The 24,746-nt window shown below is 38.4% G+C and overlaps 1 protein-coding gene and 1 non-coding gene across 2 annotated transcripts in view; both read right to left on the reverse strand.

The window, feature by feature from the left end:
- LOC101735973 (transcription factor Sox-21-B) overlaps positions 1–24,746 on the reverse strand; it is a 73,782-nt gene that overhangs the window by 44,088 nt on the left and 4,948 nt on the right. The window contains exon 2 of the mRNA XM_004930974.5: positions 15,719–15,975. Coding sequence (XP_004931031.2) covers positions 15,719–15,975 — 257 coding nt within the window. The remainder of the gene's footprint in view (positions 1–15,718; positions 15,976–24,746) is intronic.
- Positions 18,178–18,249, reverse strand: TRNAE-UUC (transfer RNA glutamic acid (anticodon UUC)). Its single transcript has one exon. It is a non-coding gene; the product is annotated as a tRNA-Glu (tRNA).

Below are 24,746 nucleotides of genomic sequence, written 5' to 3' on the forward strand. Positions count from 1 at the left end.
TAGACGACGCATCTGAATCCGGTTTGAATGCGTGGGAAGACGATCGTAGGCCCGGATTGCCGCGTTCCTAACTCTTAAGAGATTCCTAAGATCGGGGGACAGTCTGATGCGGTGGAAGCTGTCCTCCACATCGACTTCTTTAGAAGATCTAATGATCGCGGAAGATATGTGATCGGTAATGATGTTTATGGATTCGACGGTGTCCTCGGGGGATAGATTCGAATCCGGGCCGTAAGGGAGGATTGGCGGAGCGGTGTCGGCTAGGCACGTGCCCAGCTTATTCCAATCCACCATGGTCCTCGTAACAGTGACTGGGTTGTGGGGGCGACCGAGCTGCATAACGACAGGTCGGTGGTCTGAGTCGAGCTCTGACATTGCTTCGATGGAACGCAAGCGCAGAGTTACGTTCCTAAGCAATGCCAGGTCTATAGTGCTCGGACGGAGCGCGATGTTATACGGATAACATGTTGGAGTTGGGGGACCGACTATTTCAAAGGTGAGGTCGTCTATAAACGCGTCGAGACGCCTACCGTTAACGTTAGTACGATGGCAGTTCCACCTAGTGTGGTGGCAATTTAAATCGCCTGCCAGGATGACGGAGTCTCCCATGCCGAACAGTGACTCGATGTCACTGCTCAGAAGGGGCTTGTCCGGGGGGAGATAAACGGATGCGATGACGATCGGCTGGTGTCCCGTCAGCGAGATACGGCACACTGACGCCTCGATATGTGAGAGCGAGGGAGTATCGAGAGGGACAACGTGCAGGGCCCGCCTATAGTAAATGGCAGTCCCGCCTTTGGAGGCGGTGAGTCTGTCATTCCTAACCATGACGTAATTCGCGACTTTCGGGTCGCGACGCGAGGGCTTCAGACAGGTTTCCTGCACTAATAGAATATCTACAAGATTATCGCGGAGGAATTCGAAAATTTGATCGCGTTGCCGCGCGAGTCCGTTAGCATTATAGAATGCTAACGTAAGGGAATACGGTTTTTCTCTACCTTTTTGCGCCATTGATTACCGGTAAAGATTTTATAACGTACGCGACACGGACTCGTAAACGTCCATGTGATCGAACGCGGCCGCGAGCCGCTGTTCGGGGGTTGTCGACCTACGGATAGCGTCAGCGAACGATCGCAGACGGTCGAAGTTCACCGCGGTGACGAAGTCGCGCACGAGCGCGAAGTCGTTGGCGGCAGAGGGTTGCGGGGGACGGAACGCGGGCGCGGGGCGAGGTGCGAGCAGGGGCTGAGGCGCGGGGCGTGTCGCGAGCGGGGGCGGGGGTGCGGTTTCCGTTCCCGCCTTCGTATACGGCAGCGGCTTTTTCCACGCCGAGACCGTGGGAACTGCAGCCGGCACGAAGGCGGGTTTCGGCACTGAAGGTGCCGAAGTCTTTGGGCCGACGGTTCGCGGAGCTGGGTGGGTTGGACGTTTCCGCGGAGCCCTGGGACATCCACGGTAGTTCGCGGGGTGCCCTTGCTTAAGGCATAGGACACAGCTGGGAGGTTCGGTCGCGGTTTCCCTATCTCTAACGCAATCTAACGTAGCGTGATCGCCGAGGCATTTCACGCAGCGGGGGCGCGCGTGGCAATTACGCGCTGAGTGGCCATAGAGTTGGCACCTGTAGCACTGCCCGGGAGTGCCACGCTTATGGGGGGCTTCGATCGAGATCCCGGATAGGCCGCAAATTGTCGTGAGACATGCGATCTTCTTTTTGGCCTCCGGGGTGGGTTCTAACGCCACGAGTATCATATTATAGGGCTGTTTGCCCCGCCCGCTGTGCATCCGGTGCACACTAACTATCGGGAGGGCCTGAGCGGTCAGATCCTCCTTAATGTAGTCGATGTCGAGTTCTTTAGGGACTCCGCGTATCACTACGCGGAGCTCGCGGTCCTCCTGAAGAGCATAGGTGTGGAAACCTATGTTCTCCTTTCGGAGGTATGCTGAGAGGGCCCTATGGTCGCCCGGCGTTGCGACCTTTATCTGAATCCCATGCGCGACGTTACGCGCATGGGTATAATTAATTTTATTTGCCTGAAGGGCCTGGGAAACGCGGTTCCACGCAGTTTTTTCCTGGAGAATCAGCGGGGGCGGGGCAGCTGCTTTAGGAGCGGGCGCGGGCTTGGGACGCGGCGGCGGGGTTACGCGGCGAGCGGAGTCCGACTCCGGTGTCACGACTACCTGCGGGCGGGAGGCGGTCGCGGATTTTGTCTGCTTCGTCGTGGAGCTCCGGGACTCCACGGCGCGAGTACGCTTTTTACCGCGCGTTACGGTTTGGAACCCATATGTGGTTGAATGAGGTTTTGTTATTTTTATATTCCCTAATCGTTCACAGCGCTATATGGCTCTTTCACTCATTTACCACATCCTTACACACTTACAATATAGTTACATAGTTTTTTTTTTCTATACTAGAAATTTCCTAGAAATCTTATATAATATGGCAAAACAACCGGGTCAGGTAGTGTTAATATAATAATTTGTAAGCGTTTGAGTGGAATAGCGTAGGAAAATACGGGCTATTGCACGTTCCGATTGCTGTAATTCGTAATTTGGATGGACGTTTATCTTAAAAATGTCTTTGGTCCGGTTCAAATTGGAGTATTTCCTCAAATATGCGCAATTTTTTTCTTTGATGACGTATAAACAAAAAAATACCTAAGAAAATACTTTTATCTGAATATTGAGGTAATATAGAGGATTTTATTAGCATTGCACCATTATTTTTGAATTAATTTCATAAAGTGACAGAGCGATCCCTTATATAAACAATGTCAAGTAAAACTACAGATTTTTTAGATTCGAGTAGAGTTTTAATTATTACTTACTACATTAAGTCGTTGAATTAGGTATTAAGAAAGAAAATGAAAAAGTTTATTTATTTATTTATTTTTATTGCATTTATGGGTGAATGAGCTCACAGCCCACCTGGTGTTAAGTGGTTACCGGTTTCCATAAACATCTACAACGTAAATGCCGCCACCCACCTATAGATATGAGTTAAAATGTCTCACTTTTAACAATACAACCGCTGCCCCGCCCTTCAAACCGAAATGCATTACTGCTTCACGGCAGAAATAGGCAGGATGGTGGTACCTACTCGTGCGGACTCACAAGAGTTCCTACCACCAGTAGGTAATTACGCAAATTATAATTTTGCGGGTTTCATTTTTATTACACGATGTTATTCCTTCACCGTGGAAGTTAATCGTGAACATTTGTTGAGTACATATTTCATTAGAAAAAATGGTACCTGGCGGAATTCGAACACCGGTGCATCGTTCAACACGAATGCACCGGACGTCTTATCTGCTAGGCTACGACGACATCTGACATGTGGCCAATCATGGATAGGTACTCATGAACATACTTTAAGTTAGGTACTGATGATGTTAAGAAAAATCTGCATTTTCGTGTTGAAGAGATTAATGTTAGCGCTGAGCAATGTTCTAAATCAGAGAAATTGAAAGGTTTTTCTTTACATTAAACATGAAAGCAGAGCGACAACTTATCTTCTAATGCCTTTTGATAGAAATACATTCGCATCCAATTTCGGTTCGCCCTAAGAACATTTCCTTTTAATTAACAATAACGTGCAACGATCGTGTACAAAGACGCGTCACGTGTCGCAAGTGTTGCCAGTGCACTATAATTATTTCCTACAGCGACTGTTCGTTACCGGGCGAACAATGACGCCGCTAGCAACACTGAACAACTCCCTTCCGGTTTTCAGTTATTGAATTAGGTATTAGAGAATTGTTTTAAGAGAAAAATGGTGACTTAATTAACGCGAACTTTAGCTGGTGAATTGTATTGAATGACTTTTGTTTTATTTTATTTCAAATCTGTTTTAAATTGGCTTAACACATTTTGTGTTAGTTTTAATTATACATATATTATCTATTTCGTACAAGACCTCTTATAGTATAAATCGTTTAGTAATTCAATGTTCTGTTCAGACTGTGTGATATTACCAATGTCAGTTATCACAATTATAAAAAAAACCACTTTAACAACATCCTAAAACAATAAGTACCTACTAATTTCCGTTCACACGATTTCATGAAGATAATATATGCCCCACATAATACTGATGGAGATATACACGAGAGTGTACCTAACAGTTTTGGAGGTTGTATCATTAAAAAGTTTTTGCAACCAATTTTATCGAGCTATCCTTACATTACTGCCACCTCGGATTACGAAGTCGTAGTACAACACTGACATCAAACGCTACGTAAAACAACAATGCAATCACACTTCGCAGAAACAAAAAAAGGATTTAATCCCTTAACATACATTGTCGTACACTGCAAAACAACGAATACACGAAAACAACAGTACAGTACAATACGGTACAGTGGAGTACAGTACACACACGTGAAATACAATGAAAACGTCACACAAAGGACGTTCTCTCAGCGTTGTATTAAAGCGGGCATTGTGCCTGGAATCGGACGAAAATGTTCTTCATTACTTTGAAAGCTTGTGTGCCCTGCGACAATGCTCGAGGGGGGAGCCTCCACAAAGAAACCGCCCCACCCTTTCCCGTAAAATTGAAGAAACGTTATTTAGGTCATGATTTTATTAGACATATTTTTTTTTCTTTTTCTTTTATTGTTTTTTAAGCTATTGCATAGATTTTATCGCGGACCTTGAGCGCGGCGACCGAATCATGAAATTCCGTAACGAAAAAAACCTTACACCCCTCACTTCCCCTACCATGTAGCTCGCGTTCAACACATTCGCACGTTGCGTTTGTGTAGTGTTTGTGAATAAGCGCGTGGCGTGACGTCACACTGCATGCGCATCATGAAAAGTCTGCCCATCTCTCTCTCGGCGGTCTAGCTTATGAGTGTGAAGGGGACAGTTAAGGTTTTGCTTTTATTAATGTTTAATATAGCGTGGTCTTGTTTTATTATTGTTTTAATATTAAATTATCATTATCTAATTGTAATTGCATAAGTTGATAAAAAGTGCTATGCAATAGCTTTACCGCGGCAGTTCCCGAGTGCCACACGTTTGTTTCTTTTAATGCTGTCTAAATATGTTTGTCTCTGTGTAATTTTACGATGATAATGATTTCAAATGTTTTGTTATATCGAGGGGGAAAAGGCAGTTTGGTATAAGCGACATTACGTGTAATAACGCGACATTTATCTACATATATATTAATACGTGAAGCAAAAACTTTGTATCCCTTTTTACGAAAATTGCGCGGACGGAGGAGTATGAAATTTCCCACACTTATAAAGAATATAGAGAAGGAGTGCACAATGCTAATATTTTTTTAAAATAATGCATAAAAGATACATTAAATCAATAAAGAAAACATTACACGGACTGCTACGTATTTGACACACACACACATATCTATATATACTCTTTGTTTATACTTTAGTTAATGCTTAGTCTGTGGTCAAATTGAAAATAGGATATTAATGTTTATCTTTAATATTATTTGTCTATAGTGTAGTCTTGGCGAAATCTGTGATTATAGAAGTATAATAAATAGTCTTTAAAAATGTAACCGCTATTATCGGACAATATAACTCCATTTTCCAGGGAATCCCTTAATCGCATTTCACACTCAAGATAGCAAATTGAATTGCTATTTTTAACTGATACCTACAACGCAGTCCATTTTTTGAATTTCGAATAAAATGCATAGAAAGAATATGTTCTATGTTTTATTACATAAAAGAGAATATATTGGAATTAATAACGTTTAAAACATTTGAAAAATATACATATTTCATTCGTAAATTTAAATCTATGCATCGCGATGAGTTTATTTTGTTTGTGTTAGTGAAGACTATTAGATTATTGACGGATACCAATTTTTCTAATGAAATACGTACTTAATAAATGAATAACTTCGTGTAATATAAATCAAACCAGCAAAAATTATGATTTATGTACCGTACTATTTTTGCCGCGAAGCAGTAATGCGTTTACGTTGTCAATATTAATTGTCTCAGTCAACCACTTAACATCAGGTGCCTAAGCCTTAAAAAATGCTTCACAGCTTTATCGCTTAGCTAGAGACCACAGAGCGCATACGGATTACGAAAATCGCATCTAAATGAGTGTTTTTATAACCGTCTTAGCGTAAAAATTTAGTATCACGGTAAATATTATTTTCTCAATACAAAAATCTGCTAGGAAAATTATTTTATGAAAAAATTAACATCGTAGCACAATAAGGAGACAAGTGTATTTTTGTTGGGGTAACCGAGCCGCCTGTTCATTCGAGATAACGCGCACGAAACTAGACCGCGTGCGTGCTCACAGGAGCTAGCGGAAAAATTATCTATATATTATATACGTGAAGCAAAAACTTTGTACCCCTTTTTACGAAAATTGCGGAAAATTGCGTGGACGGAGAAAAATGAAACTTCCCACACTTATAGAGAATATAGAGAAGGAGTGCAGAATACTAATTTTTTTTAACAAATTGTGTATCTATATATTAATACGTGAAGCAAAAACCTTGTACCCCTTTTTACGAAAATTGCGCGGACGGAGAATAAAGAAATTTCCCACACTTACCTATAGAGAATGAGTGCAGAATACTTTTTTTTTTTACGCCACCACGAAATCTGTGGTCTTTGACAATAGAACCATAATAATGTTCAAACTTATAATTTCAATTAATTATAGTCGAATTTAGGCTACTGCGGGACCACTAGTAAATAATACATTTGCTTCTCAAAACAACGATACAATTGTATTTGAACCATATAAACCTGTTTCTTGCTAAAATTTAATATCTTAAATCTTCTATATCGTTCCCTCACTGCTGAAAATCGCGACTATATGTCGTAGCCTCGCATGAAAACTATAATCTCAAAACTTACTAATTTTACAGGAGAGTGTTTTAAAGGTTTAAGTAACATGTGATATTTTTAATATTAATCATCTTTGCAACATGTATTTTTTTTTTTTTACCAGTTACATTATTTGTCTTTTAAAGTAATATAAAATTATATATTAATTTTGTTAATAGTGGTCAAAACATAGGTACTTAAACTAAAAAAAAAAAAAAACTAAACCTAAACTAGCTACGCTCTTTTGACAATATTTATGAGAAAAATACAGGTGATACCTAATGATTCCGCATATTAACTCCATTTCGAATTTGGAAATTGTACACTTTTAATGCGAAAAGACGATGTGAGGTTCTTCCACTGTGTTCGATCATGGGTGGCATGGACCGCATGGTCTTACTAGATCTTACTAGATCTGACCATCAGCTGGTGTTCTGCCCACGGGGCCCTTCCCTCTATGCGACTATATAAAATTTAATATAAGACAATTTATATTAACACGATCAAGTGTAGGTACTATTTTAAATTAATTATAAATTTTCATTTGTCTTCGAATTTACTGTATTAATAGGTTTTTTGGAACGAAGTTCCTTATGGGACGATGCGGAGGGGTACCCTAACCGGGAAAAAACGTCCGTAACGTAAGATTTTTATTAGTAATGCACACAGTGTACGACTTAAATTTGTAATAACGTACAAAAAATAACATATTTTTTTATCATTCATTGACCACGATCTCAGAGCGTTCGTTTGCGTAATACACTAACTCTTATGCAAACAACCGTGAATGAAGTGTACCACAATAAGTTCGCACGTTACCGAATGACCGTGGGTTGTTGCGAAACCTCCAGTTTTATTTTCTTTATACCTCGAATAGAACTTTAAATTAATATTTTTATAATATAATAAGGAACTTCTTTTCTATCCGGTATCCCACGACACCACACATCTTTTTTTTTACTTATCTATTCTAGTATAGTATAGTAGTATACTAGATTCACCGAACTAGTAGGTGAGCTCATGGGGCTCTAACCAGAGGATGTTTCTAAGACTAGCCCTAGCAAGAATAGTGCTTCGCAGAATAATTTTCCACTGGATCTGAAGCGCGACCCACTGAGAACCCAACTGTATATATTATATATCTGTAAAAAAAAACATATTTGATTTGCGCAATTCGTAAACGTAATTGAAACTACTCTTACGGTCTAATGTAGCGTAAATTTCTACATTTTAAACCAAAATTAATACGCTAAATATAATGTCGCGGACGAAAGCGGCCTACAAATTTTTGCGCTTGCTACGAAATTCGTCTAAATTTTACGACTGTAATTTGATAGGTTTTAATATTTTTCATGGTCTGTAAGGCACACGTTCTCTGCCTTCGTAAATTTTAAAAGCTTTATAGTTCAGATAATATCTTCTTTGAGTTTTATTTCATTTTGGAAGGCCGATAACCTTTGTAGTTCTCACAGTCAATACAATAAGAAGTTTGGGAGTAAATGTGTTGAAATGGCCTTTTAGTGTGACTGTCTCAATAACCTTTCGTAAGCCCGTTAAACTATTTGTGCAATACAGGAATAGTTTTAAAGAAGATTTTTATTTTACTCCATTTTCGTAATATCTTAAATGTTGGCAACACAAACGACGAATAGCTTCTAAAAACAAAAAGTAAACTCGAATTTTTAAATTAAGAAGAGCCCTAAGTCATTGTAATCGACGCTCAACTGTACCCCATCTAATAGATTCTCTATTCAAAGTGCGGGTATTTGTTGCCAGTACATTAAAAGAGCACTTTTTATGTTCGACCGTTGTTCTTTATCCGATTTTCCACGGTGTTACTATTGGGCATGCCTCCGCATTCTGCTTCTACGGCGTCCAATGGCATTTTCGAGACTTTAATTACTGCATCTAACGCAAAAAACGAGACAGTTTTTGAAACAAAAAATGTTCTACAGAACCACAAAAAAAAAAGAAACGTACATAGTTGGGAGCGAGGAAAATTGCTGTAAATTGGTATACAGGCAGAGTCGAGAGCATGTGTTGCTTTTGTTGTATGTAATGGATGAATGTTAGGTAATGGAAACTGTAGCGTAGCCAATGAGCTTGTAATTGACCGATAGTGACTTTGTAATGTTGCCATTAAAAAAGATCGTGGCATTTGTGAATATTCCATGTTATATAAATTTATATATATTATATAAACACTGTGAGAATTGTAATAATAGTGTTTTTGTTTAAGTTGCAAATACATATAGAAGTTGTTTTTTTTTCTTTAGTTTATTATGGTACATTTCAAGTAGTTAGCTTAGTAAAGATGGCAGTCTAGTGAGGATGGCTTCAAAATACGTTTTCTACGACACGTGAAACCCAAAGAAAATAATACTAAATAAATTCAGATCAGATAAAAAGCGACAAACGATTTCGACTTTTTGCATTTCCCCTTGTATTCAGTCTGCAATTATGATGCATTCCAAAGAAGTTTGAGGTTTCAGATAAAATCCATAACAATTCTTGTTTTTTTTTTTTTATTATCTTCAACAGTTTTATCTAGTCTGTAATTTGATTGCATGGTGAATTCTGATATAAATTAATTATTATTAGCATCTCACCAGACGCGACCCATCTAAGATTCAACCCGGGTCCTAATATTTGCGGTACACGCACGGTGCGTTCGACCGTCGAAGCCATCACGTCTACAACGAAAGGGCCCTGCGTTAATTAATATTAAACTGCGCACGCCCCCGACAGTTGGCCGGTGGAAATTATCGAGGGAAGTCTGTGCATCAGACTTTGATGAAAACAAACAAAGAACGACACACGGATACGTGGGATTGCCAACAAAATGTACGTTCACATGATATTTTTTTTCATTGACTTGAAATTGTGCATAATAATTTTTATAAGTGATGGTAAGATTTGATGCCAGCTCGCACGGGTGAATCCTATCATTCTGCTTATTTCTGCCTCAAACTAGTTATGCGTTTCGATTTAAGGCTAGAACAGACTTTATATTTAGACTTCGTACTCATGTCGCAATTTGGTCGCAATTTTTCGATGTCTAAGTATTCCTATCACTATTTAAAACCAAATGAACCGTAAGGTGCTTTACCCCTCAACGTAATACAAACTGTATGAAAATGAAATAAAGTTGACGAGTTATACATTGCGCTTGATATTTCAGTTTTATATTATAAAATGCATGTGACTAGAATGGAAGTGCAAAGTAGAGGGGGAAGAGGTCGACCGACGAAGACATGGATGGAGTCAGTTAAAATGTAGACATTCCCAGACTCTCAATCTCAACATGCCAACGGAATGATTATCTGTGTGCTTAGTGCGAGTTTTTTAACGTTCTCGATAGCGTAAAAGTTAACACAAATTTGTATGTAGGCACAGCGCCCCTAGCGGCAAACGTAGGCAAACGTTTCAAGTGTATACAAATTTGAGTTAACTTTTACACTATCGAGAATGCTATAAAACTAGCACCGGTAACCGTCCTCATCGAACCCGTCCCTTGCGACGAAGGGCTGGACGAATAAATTAACCCATAGACAACAGCCCACTGAGTTTCTCACCGGATCTCCTCAGTGGGTCGCGTTTCCGATCCGGTGGTAGATTCTGCGAAACACTGCTCTTGCTAGGGCCAGTGTTAGCAACACTCCCGGTTAGAGCCCCGTGAGCTCACCTACACGTCAAGGAGAAGATGAAATAGCCTCTCAAGGCTATCAGCATAGGTAGGAAAAAAAAATTTGCTCACCAATCTTCCCGACCGTGTGTCCGCACTAGCGCCACTAAAAAGTCTCTGCGGATCGCATTGTGAGCGCACCTTTGTTGCGCTCATCGACAATTCGATTGATTTCGTAAACAAAACGCGTTTTGTGCAACGATTTATTATTGGCGTTTCGTGTACAATGCGTAGGTAGGTATTATATTCAGTTGGCAGGTTCGGGACAGATGTTTGTTTTACTATATAAAAATAGTACGACTCACTCCACTCTAGGAGTAAATTATAGAGTCCTGTATTTCGTTTAATTATTTTGAGTTATGAAGAAAACAAAATGTAATTTTTTTGCGGTGTAAACTAGGATTCATGCTTGTATGTTAACAACCCGACAGCTATTTTCTACTTACCCGATCCCCTAGGTACCATAACTAGAAATTGATTGGCGTAACTATGAAACTGACTAGCTTCACATCAAAAGGTTTAAATATTTCAGACCCATATTTTTTTCTTGGACCTAAATTATATTATTTTAATCACCTAGGTTTATAATGTCTTCAAGAACTGAAGTATATTTTACAGCCTAAACTATGGCATTCACACACTTTCCGAGGAGTTTCCATGATCCTACCCTTAGTAACTGCAGATTATATTAAGCCCAACCAGGGATTTTGGGGTATCCACGCCTACCTAAATCGGCTCTTCCCTATTATGAGTAGTACTGGTACTGGAATCAGACTTGTCTGCCTAAAGACGCTTATACACATACGTCACAACTCATAATTAATGATTTAAAAAAGTGTCTTTTATAATTTATTTTTATTGCTTAGTTGGGTTGGCAAGCTCACAGACCAATTGGTGTTAAGTTTTTACCAGAACTCATAAACATTAAGTTAAATGTTTAGGAGAACCTATAAACATTAACAACATAAATGCCAACATCAACTTTGAGACATGAGTTCTAAGTGGCAATTTTACAGTAAAACGGCTCCTCTGCCCTTCAAACCGAAACGCATTACTGCTTCACGGCAGAAATAGGCATGGTGGTAGTACCTACCCGTGTGGACTTACAAGACGTCCTACCACCAGTTATATTAATAATCCCAATGTGTTATATTATGTTCAAGAAGGATTGCATTAGAATTTTAAGCGCATATAGCAACTTAATTTAATGGTAGGCAGCGGCTTGACTCCGCTCCTGGCATTGCTGACGTCCATGGGCGACGGCAACCACTCACCATCAGGTGGGTCGTATGCTCGTCTGCCTACAAGGGCAACAAACATTTTTTTTACATATTAACATTGTATTTCAGTAACACAAAAAATTGAATGAAAGTATAATGTTGACAATGAAAATGTTTTTAGGGGGAGTTTCAGGCAAACGCGTCCCAGAAGACAGTGCATGAATAAAACATGAACAGTTTGCACAGGACAAAAGCGTTGCTAGAGCTTCGGAAGCGCGCGCATAGGGACAACAGAAAAATATGTTAACTGAACATCGAAAGAAAACTCTGTGTTTATTTAAGACAAATCAGTGCCAAATAACAAAATTAATTAAAACGGGTTAGATAAAACAGAGATGTTATGTTTTGCACCATATTACGATTAGCTTTTTACTGGTGGTAGGACATCTTGTGAGTCCGCGCGGGTGATACCACCACCCTGCCTGTTTCTGCCGTGAAGCAGTAGTGCGTTTCGGTTTGAAGGGTGGGGCAGCCGTTGTAACTATACTTGAGACCTTAGAACTTATATCTCAAGGTGGGTGGCGCATTTACGTTGTGGATGTCTATGGGTTCCAGTAACCACTTAACACCAGGTGGGCTGTGAGCTCGTCCACCCAACTAAGCAATAAAAAAAAGCTTTCATCACTTACATAACCTTAAAGCATCTAGATAATTTGGAAAAACGAAGTAATGTAAATATTGTTTTCAAAGTTAAAATCCACAAAAGCAAAAGTGTCCACTTAGTTCTAAAGTGCTGGTATTATTTTTCATTTAACACGAATTTCTTGATATCTTCGTTTAGCTGCTTTTCTTTGCTTCCGAGTTTCAAATATAACTGATACCTACTACATATTATAATAATATATTTTTCACTGTGTTCACGTATTGGGTCGTTTTCAATTTTGCAGCCAAAAAAGTAACGATTTCATGAATTTAAACTTTCTCTAATTTTCCATATTTTTTTTGTATTTAGGCATGTTCAGAATAATTTATATTTTTCATCTTACGCATTTGATAACGCCAACACGGATGACAATTTAAATAGGAACCTTCTTTAATAAGCTTAGAAATCGTACTTCTTTTGTTTTTAATAATGTTCTAATATCAAGTTAGTTTTCCTTTATTATAATTATATACTGATTAAATAAAATTGCCGAATTTCAACACGCATTACTGGAAAAATAGCAAATGAGTTAGAATTTGAATTTCGAACCAGTGATACGAATGAGATTTGGGGTAGTTTTTAATGTATAACTCATAATTTACCTGACAGTTCTTACGAATATATAGTTATAGGACCACATGCCTGTTGTCACAGCAACAAATTTACTGTACTTATGATTACGGTAACATTAGGGTTATGAGAATTAAATCAAATAGCTCGCTTTTGGCCCCAAATTTGAAAACGACCCTATTACTGGTCTTAGTGGTATAAAAACTCTTAATGTGCAACTAAATTATTAAACTTTAAACAAGTACCGCTAAAGAAATTTGTTTACTTGTGATAAAAAAATTAATAACATTTTATATAAGTTTTGAAACTGCTACACCTATTGCTAACACTTTTTTAGTTAGTTTAACATTAATAAAACAACAGAATCTGTATGTAAATACTATCTACATGTCTAGAAAAATGCTAACGAACATAGAAACAAAAAAAAGTCGCTGTAACAAAATTAAAAACATTTTCAGTAGCTACAGACACAGGCGCTTCGTACAGTACCAAAAAAAAAGTCGTGTTTCACTGCGCCGTCACCGCCAGAATTGCGATTGGGTTTTTTTTAAAACTCACTCTTAATATGAACCCCCTTTGGGTGCATTTTCGAATAAAGGTTTTTGCTTACATTCGGTCCTTTAATTATTTCGGTGGCGGCCACCCGTCGCGTCACAGTACTTTGATTGCTCATTATTTTGCACGAGATTTGTATTCTTCAGAACTGTTATCGATCTCGTCTCGAGCTGTGTGACGTGGGTCATTTTTTGTCGTTGGTTTTTTTTTAGTAAATAGTGAGTCTCGGTCGCGCTACGTTGTAGCTTTACTGAAGCATATCTTACTGGTGGCAGGACCTCTTGTGAGTCCGCACGGGAAGGTACTACCACCCCGCCTATTTTCGCCGTGAAGCAGTAATGAGTTTCGGTTTGAAGGGTGGGGTAGCCGTTGTAACTATACTGAGACCTCAGAATTCATGTCTTAAAGTGTGTGGCGGCATTTACCTACGTTGTAGATAGATGTCTATAGGCTCCGGTAACCGGTCAACACCAGGTGGGCTTGTCCACCATCTATGCAATAAAAATAAAAATAAATGGGGTACGTTGTACATAAACTCGTCGTAGGTATGCTTATAACACAGAAGAAAATCTCAGCATTGGTCGTCTCAATGTTAACTACATAATGTGCGTACCTTAAATTTTAGCCTACCAATTCATTCTCACAGAAATTAACAAAAACAATTCTATATACATCACCGATAATACGAATGAAACAAATGACAAAATACCCCGTCAACATCTGAATAAGACAAAGTTAGCTTGAAATTAATAAATAATAATAATAATAATTAACTACATTAATATTCCAATTGGCGTTATTGAATACATGTTTTCACGTATCGATAGTTAATTACACTTAAACAAACACGCGCTGTATATTTTTCACAATAGGTGACGTCACTCACACTGAACAATCCAATGTACAATGTTTAACATTCGTCATACAAACCGAGTTTATTCTTTACATTGCTATAAGACTTGGATACATGAGATTTAATAATTCACTGTAAACACAAATGTGCGTAGACAGAAAAACATATATTTCTTTAATTTGTTTAATTAAGTAATACGATACTGTGGTTTCTTCATATTGTACTGACAAGTAGTTTCAGTAATAAGCCTTTTTGAAGTAAAAACTTCTCTAACAATATTGTGATTTGAAGTCGATGAAACGAAAAAGCGACAGTAAAAAGAGACAGACACATAAATTCGTAAGATTTCACGTCATAGAAAATGAGAAAGGCAGCATTGTATAGTATTTCTTATATTCGTGGTTCTCTTTGTGCTCTGATTCTTACCTTATATTTGTACTTAATAAATTCTGAATGGATCTATATAATATATACGAATAAAATTTAAAATAATTATAAAACTTTGTATCACTATGATCATTACTAAAACCTACAATTATCTTCTACCACGAGTGAATTGCACAAATGTTTTTTAATAATTTATTTGAAAAAACATTTTTTTTTGTTTGTTTTATATTTGAACTGTCGGCTGAGGCATTTCGATACAAGGTCCGACGTAATTATCTCTAATTACAGTTTACGAAAATCAGCATTGTACCAGCACGCTAGGGTTGCTTTGCTTTGAAATGCCTCATTGGTAAAACTCAGATTGTATGTGACACAAAAGGACACAATAGGGACGTGGCTAATTCGATGATAATTCTAAAAGTCTGCAAGTACAAGCAAATAGCGTCTTGTTACAATACCGTAGAGGAAATCTTAGCTAGTTCAAAATTTATGTTGCGATCGTCCATGAATAAAGTGATAGAAAATTCAGAGTTTCTTTATAGGTACATTACCTGAGAAGCCAAAAAACGTGTTTAAATAAAACCAATGAAGCCTTCATGAATATTAAATGTTTTTACATAAACATAGTTTGCTAGATGCTAACTTTCCTATGTGTACAAGTAGAATTATTAGGCGCGACAAAACTAAATGTAAACTAAAATCTGTGCTGTCACTATATCTTAATGTAAGTGCGGGTATAGTAGATTTGTCTATATACGTCTACAATTCTCTAAAATATTCAAGACTTCGAAAAGTTGATAAAAATTAAGATCAATTTTAAATATAACAACATTTAAACAGTTACAATAAATTTGTACAAGTGCTTACTATAATCACTGATTAAATATTGAAGCCTATGAATCTGAAAAGAAAACTTACCTAATCTCTTTGATATTTCTGAATTGTGCATCTTGGGATTGTCCTGAGCTATTTTCCGCCTCTGCAACCGAGACCAAACCATGAAGGCGTTCATTGGTCGTTTTATGTGTTCCTCCTGGGATTTCTTCTGCTGCGGCTGCCCGTTCATGGATAGCGAGCCCATGGTGCCTATGGCGCCCATCGCTGACATGTGGCTCATGGGAAAGTGTCCCATCGAGCTCCCGAAGCCGGCCCGGTCGCACATCGCGCCAGCGGCACTGTGGAATACAACTATAATTAAATAAATTTGCTTTTAGGTAAGTATTGGAGTATCCTGACCTAAGAAACCCAAGCCTCCAGTCCGTTATGGTTATAGTCGGGCATACGAAGAAGATATAATGTATATAACGATACATGACATTTTCAGATTATGAAAATGTTATTTTTGTCATGCATTTGTCATGTCGAGTGAATGTCAAGTAATTCTTTTGTTGACACCGGTCGCCCGCGGTGGTCATTATCAAACCTATTGGCCTAATTTACTAGTTTATTACTGCAACCCCCAAAATGTCTGCATGGTTAAAATTGTAAAAATTAAACAGTACAGTTTTATGCTTAGATAGGTGGACGAGCTGACAGTCCACCTGGTGTTAAGTGGTTACTGGAGCACGTAGACATCCACAACGTAAATGCGCCATCCACCTTGAGATATAAGTTCTAAGGTCTCAAGTATAGTTACAACGGCTGCCCCATCCTTCAAGCCGAAACGCATTACTGCTTCATAGCAGAAATAGGCAGGGTGGTGGTACCCACCCGCGCGGATTCACAAGAGGTCCTACCACCAGTAATTACGCAAATTATAATTTTGTGAGTTTGATCTTTATTACACGATGTTATTCCTTCACCGTGGAAGTCAATCGTGAACGTTTGAACTCCGCTTACAGATCATGGGAATAGTAAAAAATTAACAGTAGGTATAGTCTACATATTACAACGTTTCCTGAAGTTCAACGCCCACTGAATACTTCTGTGCTGACAAGTTCACGAATCAACGAGCACATGTGACAACCCGACCTCCCGATGCTCCGACATATATTTAGATATATCGTTGTATTGTATATGGGCGGGTGAATTGGATCGCACTGATTCTTTTCTGCAGAAATAGGCAGGATGATGACCACAAGAGAATGTTATGTATGGCTATGTTTATTCCACTGAAGATCGATAGGTGAATGAACGGTGTTAGCCGCTGTAATTCTCTTCGCCTCTATCTTCTTCTATATTGAACTTGAGTCTTGATCAGACCTCACTACTCTATCGGAATCATGAGGGAACTGATTAAAACTAAAGCGTTATGAATCCGTTTAATAATAGTGCTTATAATTTGTTTTAGTATTCGGAAATCCATCATGGGAATACGTTTCAAAACATACGTAGCTGTTTTTCTCGTAAAGTTAGAGGCTATACTTATAAGAATAGGTATAAACGCTTTATCATTAAGCTCTACACGCTTCAATGATGATAGAACTGCTACCACAAAAGTACAGTCGGCGTTAACCCACTGAGTTTCTCGCCGGATCTTCTCAGTGAGTCGCGATTCCGATCTGGTGGTAGATTCTGCGAAGCACTGCGCTTGCTAGGGCTAGGGTTGGCAAATTCTCTCAAGTTGAGCCCGTGAGCTCGTTGCTAACCGTCTGGGCATAGCTGGAATAGCCTCTTATGCTACCAACGAATAGGTAAGGAAAAAAAGTCAGTGAAAAAATAAGAAAACAATTTAAGCATTCAAATATTTAATACTTTTTAAATTGGTTATTAAATTGAAAGCGCTCACGTATCGAGTGCCAAGGTGTCTTCTTCGGTCACCTACGCCTGAGCCCCCCAATATCTAATCCCTACGTAACAACGAACCGAACACGTGTACAATGTGACTTTTAATATGCGCCCGACAATTATAGCGTTCGTCAAAGTGGAAAATATTAATATTGTGAAGCGCTAGGGGAGATTGATAAATTGGCGGATTATGACGCAGAGAGATGTATTCTGAAGAGGCGCTTTTACAAAACGCTTTTTTTTTTCACTCGTGAAATGATAAGAGTGAACGTCAAGTGATTGTGTTTTGTATTTTACGCGATTGTAAATTTATTTTTAATTGTTGATAAATAATTATAGGGTATTCGTTAAATAACAAAATTTGATTAGATTAATTAATCGCGGATTAGCTAATGAACAATTTTGTTTTAATTATGTGAGAAATATATGCACGGTTGTGGTTAAGAACTGTATAGATTGTGGCATTACTTTGACAAAACCGCCTGAGAGATAAAATTGCTCTATGAAAGTTACAGCTACACTTTCATTCACAAGGTATGTTTATTTTGTGATAAAGTAGTACATATATTTGTGCAGACATAATCGTTGATTTAAAGGTAAGTTAAAGAATCTAGAGATAATAATATTGAATAAAAAAATACCAAAAAGGTTTCCCGTACCGGGAATCGAACCCGAGCCTCCTGGGTGAAAGCCAGGTATCCTAGCCACTAGACCATACGGGATATGGTTTAGCAATTGAAATTTTAAATTAAGTTCGTACGTTATCAATTTATCTTGAAATTTAATGTTTTATTCTATCTAATCTCTATAATTTTTTTGATAATGGACTCTTGATGACTAGTTGAGTAATTAAGACGTGACAGCGTAACAAAAAGACAAACTCGCTTTCGTATTTATAAAACTAAAGTGTAAAGTATAAAATACTAAACTCACTTTCGTATTTATAATAAATGAGTTGTACAACCAGAGATCATCTATGATCTGTGAGTACAACGCGCCCTTTAAGCCCGAACTCTATTGTTTTGAGGCAAAAAGCACACAGACGACCCCGCCACCGGCAAATGAACCAGTGTGCTTAATGCGAGTTTTTTAACGCTCTCGATAGCGAAAAAGTTAACTCAAATTTGTAATTGGAACGATTTCCTACGTTTGCCGCTAGGGGCGCTGTTCCATCATCATAGTCGGTTGCTCTTGGCAGAGCAGTCGTGGTCATGTGAAATCCTTGTTTATTAAAGCCTTGACAGATGTTCTCCATAGTTCGCCAACTGAAGCTTGGCGCACGCAATCGTTAAGTGGGGTTTTGGTAAAGTCTTTCACTTGATCAATCCAGCACATGGGGTTTCGTCCATGAGATCTTTTACCATTGACCCTGCATACAAATTTGAGTTAACTTTCACGCCATCGAGAACGTTAAAAGACTCGCACTAAGCACACAGGTGTTAACTACACTATCTTAATCACTCAGTGTTAATTAATTTAAAACTAAACACACATTCGTTAACAATTAAAAGCTAACACTATTACATAATGTAATGTAATATATTGATGCAAAGGTAACGTACACATACGTAGGGAAAAGCTATCTTGAATTTTTTTAACCTTTTATCTATACTCTATACTAATATTATAAAGAGGAAAGATTTGTTTGTTTGTTTGTTTCGAATAGGCTCCGAAACTACTGGACCGATTTGAAAAATTATTTTTCCATTAGAAGCCGACATTGTCCCTGATGAACATAGGCTACTTTTTTTCATTTTTTTTTTTTTTTTTTTTTTGGTTTCATGTGTGTTTTAATGTTTCCGAAGCAAAGCGAGGGCGGGTCGCTAGTAACTAATAAACGTAAATTTAATGTTATATTGATCCTGCGCGGACAGGTAGCACGACTCTGCACATTTCAAAGCAAACCTGCGGTAAGTTTTGTAGGGCGGACATCTGTTAAGCTATATGCAGTTGAGACAGACGTAATATCTAAAGGTGGATGGTGGAATCCACGTTATAAAACATATAGACTCGAGTAGCCACTTAGTCTTAACGACACCAGATGTACAAGTATTAAAACTACTGATCATATTTTGACATAACTTCACAATGTTATAGCTCTAACGCCAAAATAGCGTATAGGTTATAACGTTACGTACGATGAAGTACAGAAAGATGAACGAAGGATAGATGGCGCGAGTGCATTCCCAAAAAATTAGTGTTTCTCGTGCAGTTAAGTGATAGACAGAGCGAATTGTGATTGGGCCAATACCACCAATACCTGTACCAATCTTTTGAAGATATTTGATCGCTTCCACGGTTTATTGGTTAACTACAGTCAATATTTACGAGTATACTGTGTGATTCGAGTTAGCCAGAAATTAGATGCCTGATGTCCACGGCCGATGCGATTATGCCGCGATTCAAATTCGCATGCAGTAATTAATTTTACTAACGTAATAAGTAATTTTTGTGTTCACGAAAACACATCTGCAGTATAGAAATAATATTATTTCATATTAGGTGATATCAGCTAATACAAAAGAGATTATGATTTGGGTAATTAAAGTGTTTATTGAAAAAAAAGGAAAGAGATCTTTTATCGTGACAGTAAAGTTATATGGACTTCAAAAAGGGCGATTATTCCTCAAACGGATTTATTTAATTTACGACTATAAATACGTAAAAATAGGTGTTATTTTCATACAAAAATAAGTTAGGTATACATTGCGAAAGAAAACAAAATTACATTGGCTTCATTATTTCAATTATAACTTTACCAGCGGAAACTTCGCGTCTCAAATAAAAGAAATAATCATTTGTTAATCAAAAAACGGATATTTCATATTTAACTAACAATGACGAGCGTTAGCCAAGTTAAACAACAAGTTACGTGTCAAGTTATTACTAACATCAATCCAGTTTTGTTTAATTAGAGGGAAGTGCCCCGTATGTAGATTCTATCTAATAATATACAGTTGTCCGTAACATGAATTTATTATAGTATTTTCTTCCATATTTGCGACATAATTAAAGCTACTTTTACGGCTTTATATATTTATGTGTGCATATATTAAACATGGTAGCTAACGAAATGTTTAAATGTAGACTAATAACACCTTATTCGTTGTGACCATAAAATCTGACAATGTAGGACGCAGATATGAATATGTGTTTTTATGATAGGACTGAAAAATTAAAAATTGGTTTTCGGATGCGAACAGACTAGAATATCGGAAATACTAGGAATGTGTATGTACTTTTTAATTGGCCGACACGTAATAAGCGAATTAACGATGTTCATAATTAACAATATGTGTGAATACCGCCATTTATTGAAGACATGGGGTCAAAATTTTGTATAACCCATTTTTTTTTTTTATTCCTACCTAAGCTAATGGTCTGGAGAGACCATTTCAGCATAACCTTAACAAATAGATGAGCTCACGGGGTTCAAACCTGACGTCGTTGCTAACACTAACTCTAGCAAGAGCAGTGGTTCGCAAAATCTACCACCGGATCGGAAACGCGATTCACTGAGAAGATCCAGCGAGAAACTCAGTGGGCTGTGTCTGTGGGTTAATTTACTCACCGAACCCTTCGTGGCAAGCGATGGGTTCGACAAGAACGATAGCCGGATAACCCATGATAACCTTATAAAATAGCTACCAAATTTTTGGTATACAATTTATTAATAAGATAACATAGGCATCCTAGTTCGTCGCAAATAACAATAAAACAGTCCTTTTCGAATCGTGTTCTTTAGTCAACAGCAACTTGGATGTGCATTTGTATCCCTGGCATTAACTGACGTACACTCAGCACTCACCATCAGTATTGAGCAGTACGATCGTCTACCTTCAAAGTAGACAAAGCATTTTCGAGAGCAATACAGAAACCGGTGGCAACGCAAAGGCACTAAGTGACAAACTCTGATTGTTTGTGGCACAAGAAAAAGGGCCGCGTAACCAACGGATTCTTTGTAACTATTTGACGGTAGCTCGTGAATTCATGTCCAAATATTGGCCCACATTCCACATTACTGTTCAAATGTTTGGAATTTAACCTTTCCCGTGGTCGTTTTGGATTTAGGTGTTAGTTGAAATCGCTACGTTATGACGCCAATTGTATTTTACCTCGAGCTATTAATTGGCATTTTTTCATTGGACAAACCATTTAAAATTATGTTTGGACGATAAAAATACTATGTATCCGGGTAAAATCCGGTTAAAGGGTATGTATCCCGTCGTTTGGCAGTATACTCTATTTCACGATCTTATTTATAATAAGATATAGATAATAAATAAGAAACTGGGGAAAAATCACGCACGGTCATCCGACCCCAAATTAGGACTTCCTATATTATGGTTACCAGAGACTGACTTACATACTTATATACGCTAAAATATATACATATGTGTATAGATAATGAACACCCAAACAAAGAGCAAACAAACCTGTTCATCAAACGAATGTTTGTCACGAAACTAGAAATATTGAAAACCTCGGAAACACAAAAATGGTAAACGTAAGATTAAATCGAAAAGGTTCAAATCATATTTTTCAAAGAAATTATAAAAGCGCTTATTTTCCTTCTTTATGATTTCTTGAAGCTGAAACTGCGTTGATCCCAAGTCACGGATCGTTGACCAAGCATTCCTCGAGTCGCACTTACATTACACACTGCAAACTACTTAGAGGCCGTGAAGCGACCATCACAATCTGCGGCGCACTTTGTCTAAGCAATTAGCAGGTACACGAACGCGTTATTCAACTACAAAAATCACTCTGAGATCGTATTTCTTGAGACGTTTTCAGGTTCCGTCACTAATGTCAGCACAAGATTTCAAATTAACGTCGTACCGTGGGCAGACAGCCAACGAGGTGGACCGATGACCTGGTCAAAGTAGTTGGTAGAGACTGGATGAGAAAGGCAAGAGACCGAAGAGAATGGGGTGCATTCAAAGAGAGCTAGGTACACTCAGCATTGGGTGGACACGGGTTGAAGAAGAAGAAGAAGTTAAGGATATTTGATTTGTTTAATTAAATTTTAGCCTAGACTGGCAAGGGATTCAGCTAAAACTCTGCATACCTCATTAAAGAATTTCAACAAGGGATAGAATTAGGATATACATCAGCGAGACTATCGTAATAAAATGAGAATAGATCACTTCATCCGGATCTTCTCAGAGATTTCGATCCGGTGTTAGATTCAGCGTAGCACTGCTCTTGCTGGGGCTAGTTTTAGCAAATTCTCTCAGGTTGAGTCCTGGAGCTCATCTACCCGTCAGTGAGGAGCTGGAATAGCCCCTTAGGCTACTAGCCAATAAGTAGGGAAAAAAATCACTTCAACCGTAAGATAACGATGTCGTAGATGGAAACCAGTTTCGCATGTCCTTATCATTTGATTAAAAGCAAGGCAGATTTTGTCATTAAAATGCGAAAAACATTCAATTTCACTTACACTCCAATAAGACAGTCCACACAGACAGTCTACAATATTCCAATACGACAAATTGGGTTTTTCTCCAACAAGATTTTCAAGGCATCGATCCCCATTGTCTCAGCAACGTAACAGTGAAATCGTCGGCTGTAAGCGAGTGCTAATGGACAACGCAAGCTGCATGATCGATTGTTTGTACTGCGGCCAGAACAGAGAAACTTTGAAACGGCGACTACAAAGTGCTCGCGCTGTACAAATTTACATGACCACTGTCGCAAACTTGTCTCAGAATCTTCGTTTTAAACAAAGACAGGATTTGTTTTTGAAGTTGTGCGAATATCTTCGCTTGAGTTACTGCTACGATTGCTTCTATGAGATAAGGAACATCTGTGTCGGCTGAAGCAGTTCTACCCTGAAGCTAATTAACCTAGAAATAGCAGTACCCTACAAGAGGCTTATTCTAAACTAGCTGAGTCTCGCGATGCTACTCGCGGTTACTGTCGTACCGCGGGTGTCGCCACGGGGCGGAGCTAGTCTAAAAAAGTAGCCTAAGATACTCCTTATATCATCAGCTACCTATCAGTGAAAGTCTCGTCAAAATCGGTTCAGCCGTTCCAGAGATTAGCCGGAACAAACAAACAGACAGACAGACAGACAAAAATTGTAAAAAATGTTATTTTGGTGTATGTACCGTATATATATTCATATGCATGTAGTAAAAAGAGGCTATTTCAATATTACAAACAGACACTCCAATTTTATTTATATGTATGTATAAGTGAGTAACTTCAGCCTTTGCTGTGAATCGCATCTAATCTCTGCGTGACAGAAGTCTTAAATTCATTTCTATGCTTGTTACTAAAACTACTAATCCCAGCAAATATTAGTACCACGCCTATCCCTGTCACTATCATCTGCTAGTGAATGCTAGCTCATATCTGCTTTGTGAAACCATATTTCCACATTACCTCCTCGATGTTAGCCTAGCTGGATGACATAATCTTCTTCAAATGAGGTTACAAGAGTCTTTAGAGGTAACCAGCAAAATCTTAGTTCTGTCTAAACGCAAAATCCATTACAGATATTTGAAATTAACTATTGGATATTAATTACTCGAATCATTTCGAATTTTCAGAAGTCGTGTCCCTGTAGAGCCTGTTGCAATTTAAAGATTTATAGTTTCTATACTTTTTTTTTCCTACCTAAGCTGATAGCCTTGAGAGGCTATGTCAGCGTAACAGGGCGAGTAAGTGAACTCACGGGGTTCAAACCGGGAGTGTTGCTAGCACTAGCCCTAGTAAGAGTAGGCCTTCGCAGAATCTACCACCGGATCGGAAACGCGACCTACTGAGAAGATCCGGCGAGAATATCAGTGGGCTGTGTCTATGGGTTAATTTACTATTTTTGTTTGTGTTCAATACGTAGGTGCCTATACGGGTTGTTTATCTCGTTGGGTTGAAATTTTATGCAGTTGTTACTGACAATTTGAGGAAAGTTTCTGGTATGGTACCATTAAAATACATAACGATGTTGGCCCGAATACTCACCGAACTGTTACATGATTTAACTTACATGCTGGAGACTCTTTCAACTTTTATTTTAAAATAAGTATTTTTCGGCACCCGCCAGCTCTATATCTACGACTACATTTATTTCTAGATAGCTAAGATCTACTGACGCAACCACAAAAAATATCCTTTAAAAGTTGAGGTTCAAGAAATATTTAGACACGAGTTCTAACTATCTACAGTACAACGGTTGCCCCACCCTTCAAACCAGAACGCATTATTGTTTCAC

Source organism: Bombyx mori, chromosome 4, assembly GCF_030269925.1.
Source record: "Bombyx mori chromosome 4, ASM3026992v2".
Classification (NCBI taxonomy): domain Eukaryota; kingdom Metazoa; phylum Arthropoda; class Insecta; order Lepidoptera; family Bombycidae; genus Bombyx; species Bombyx mori.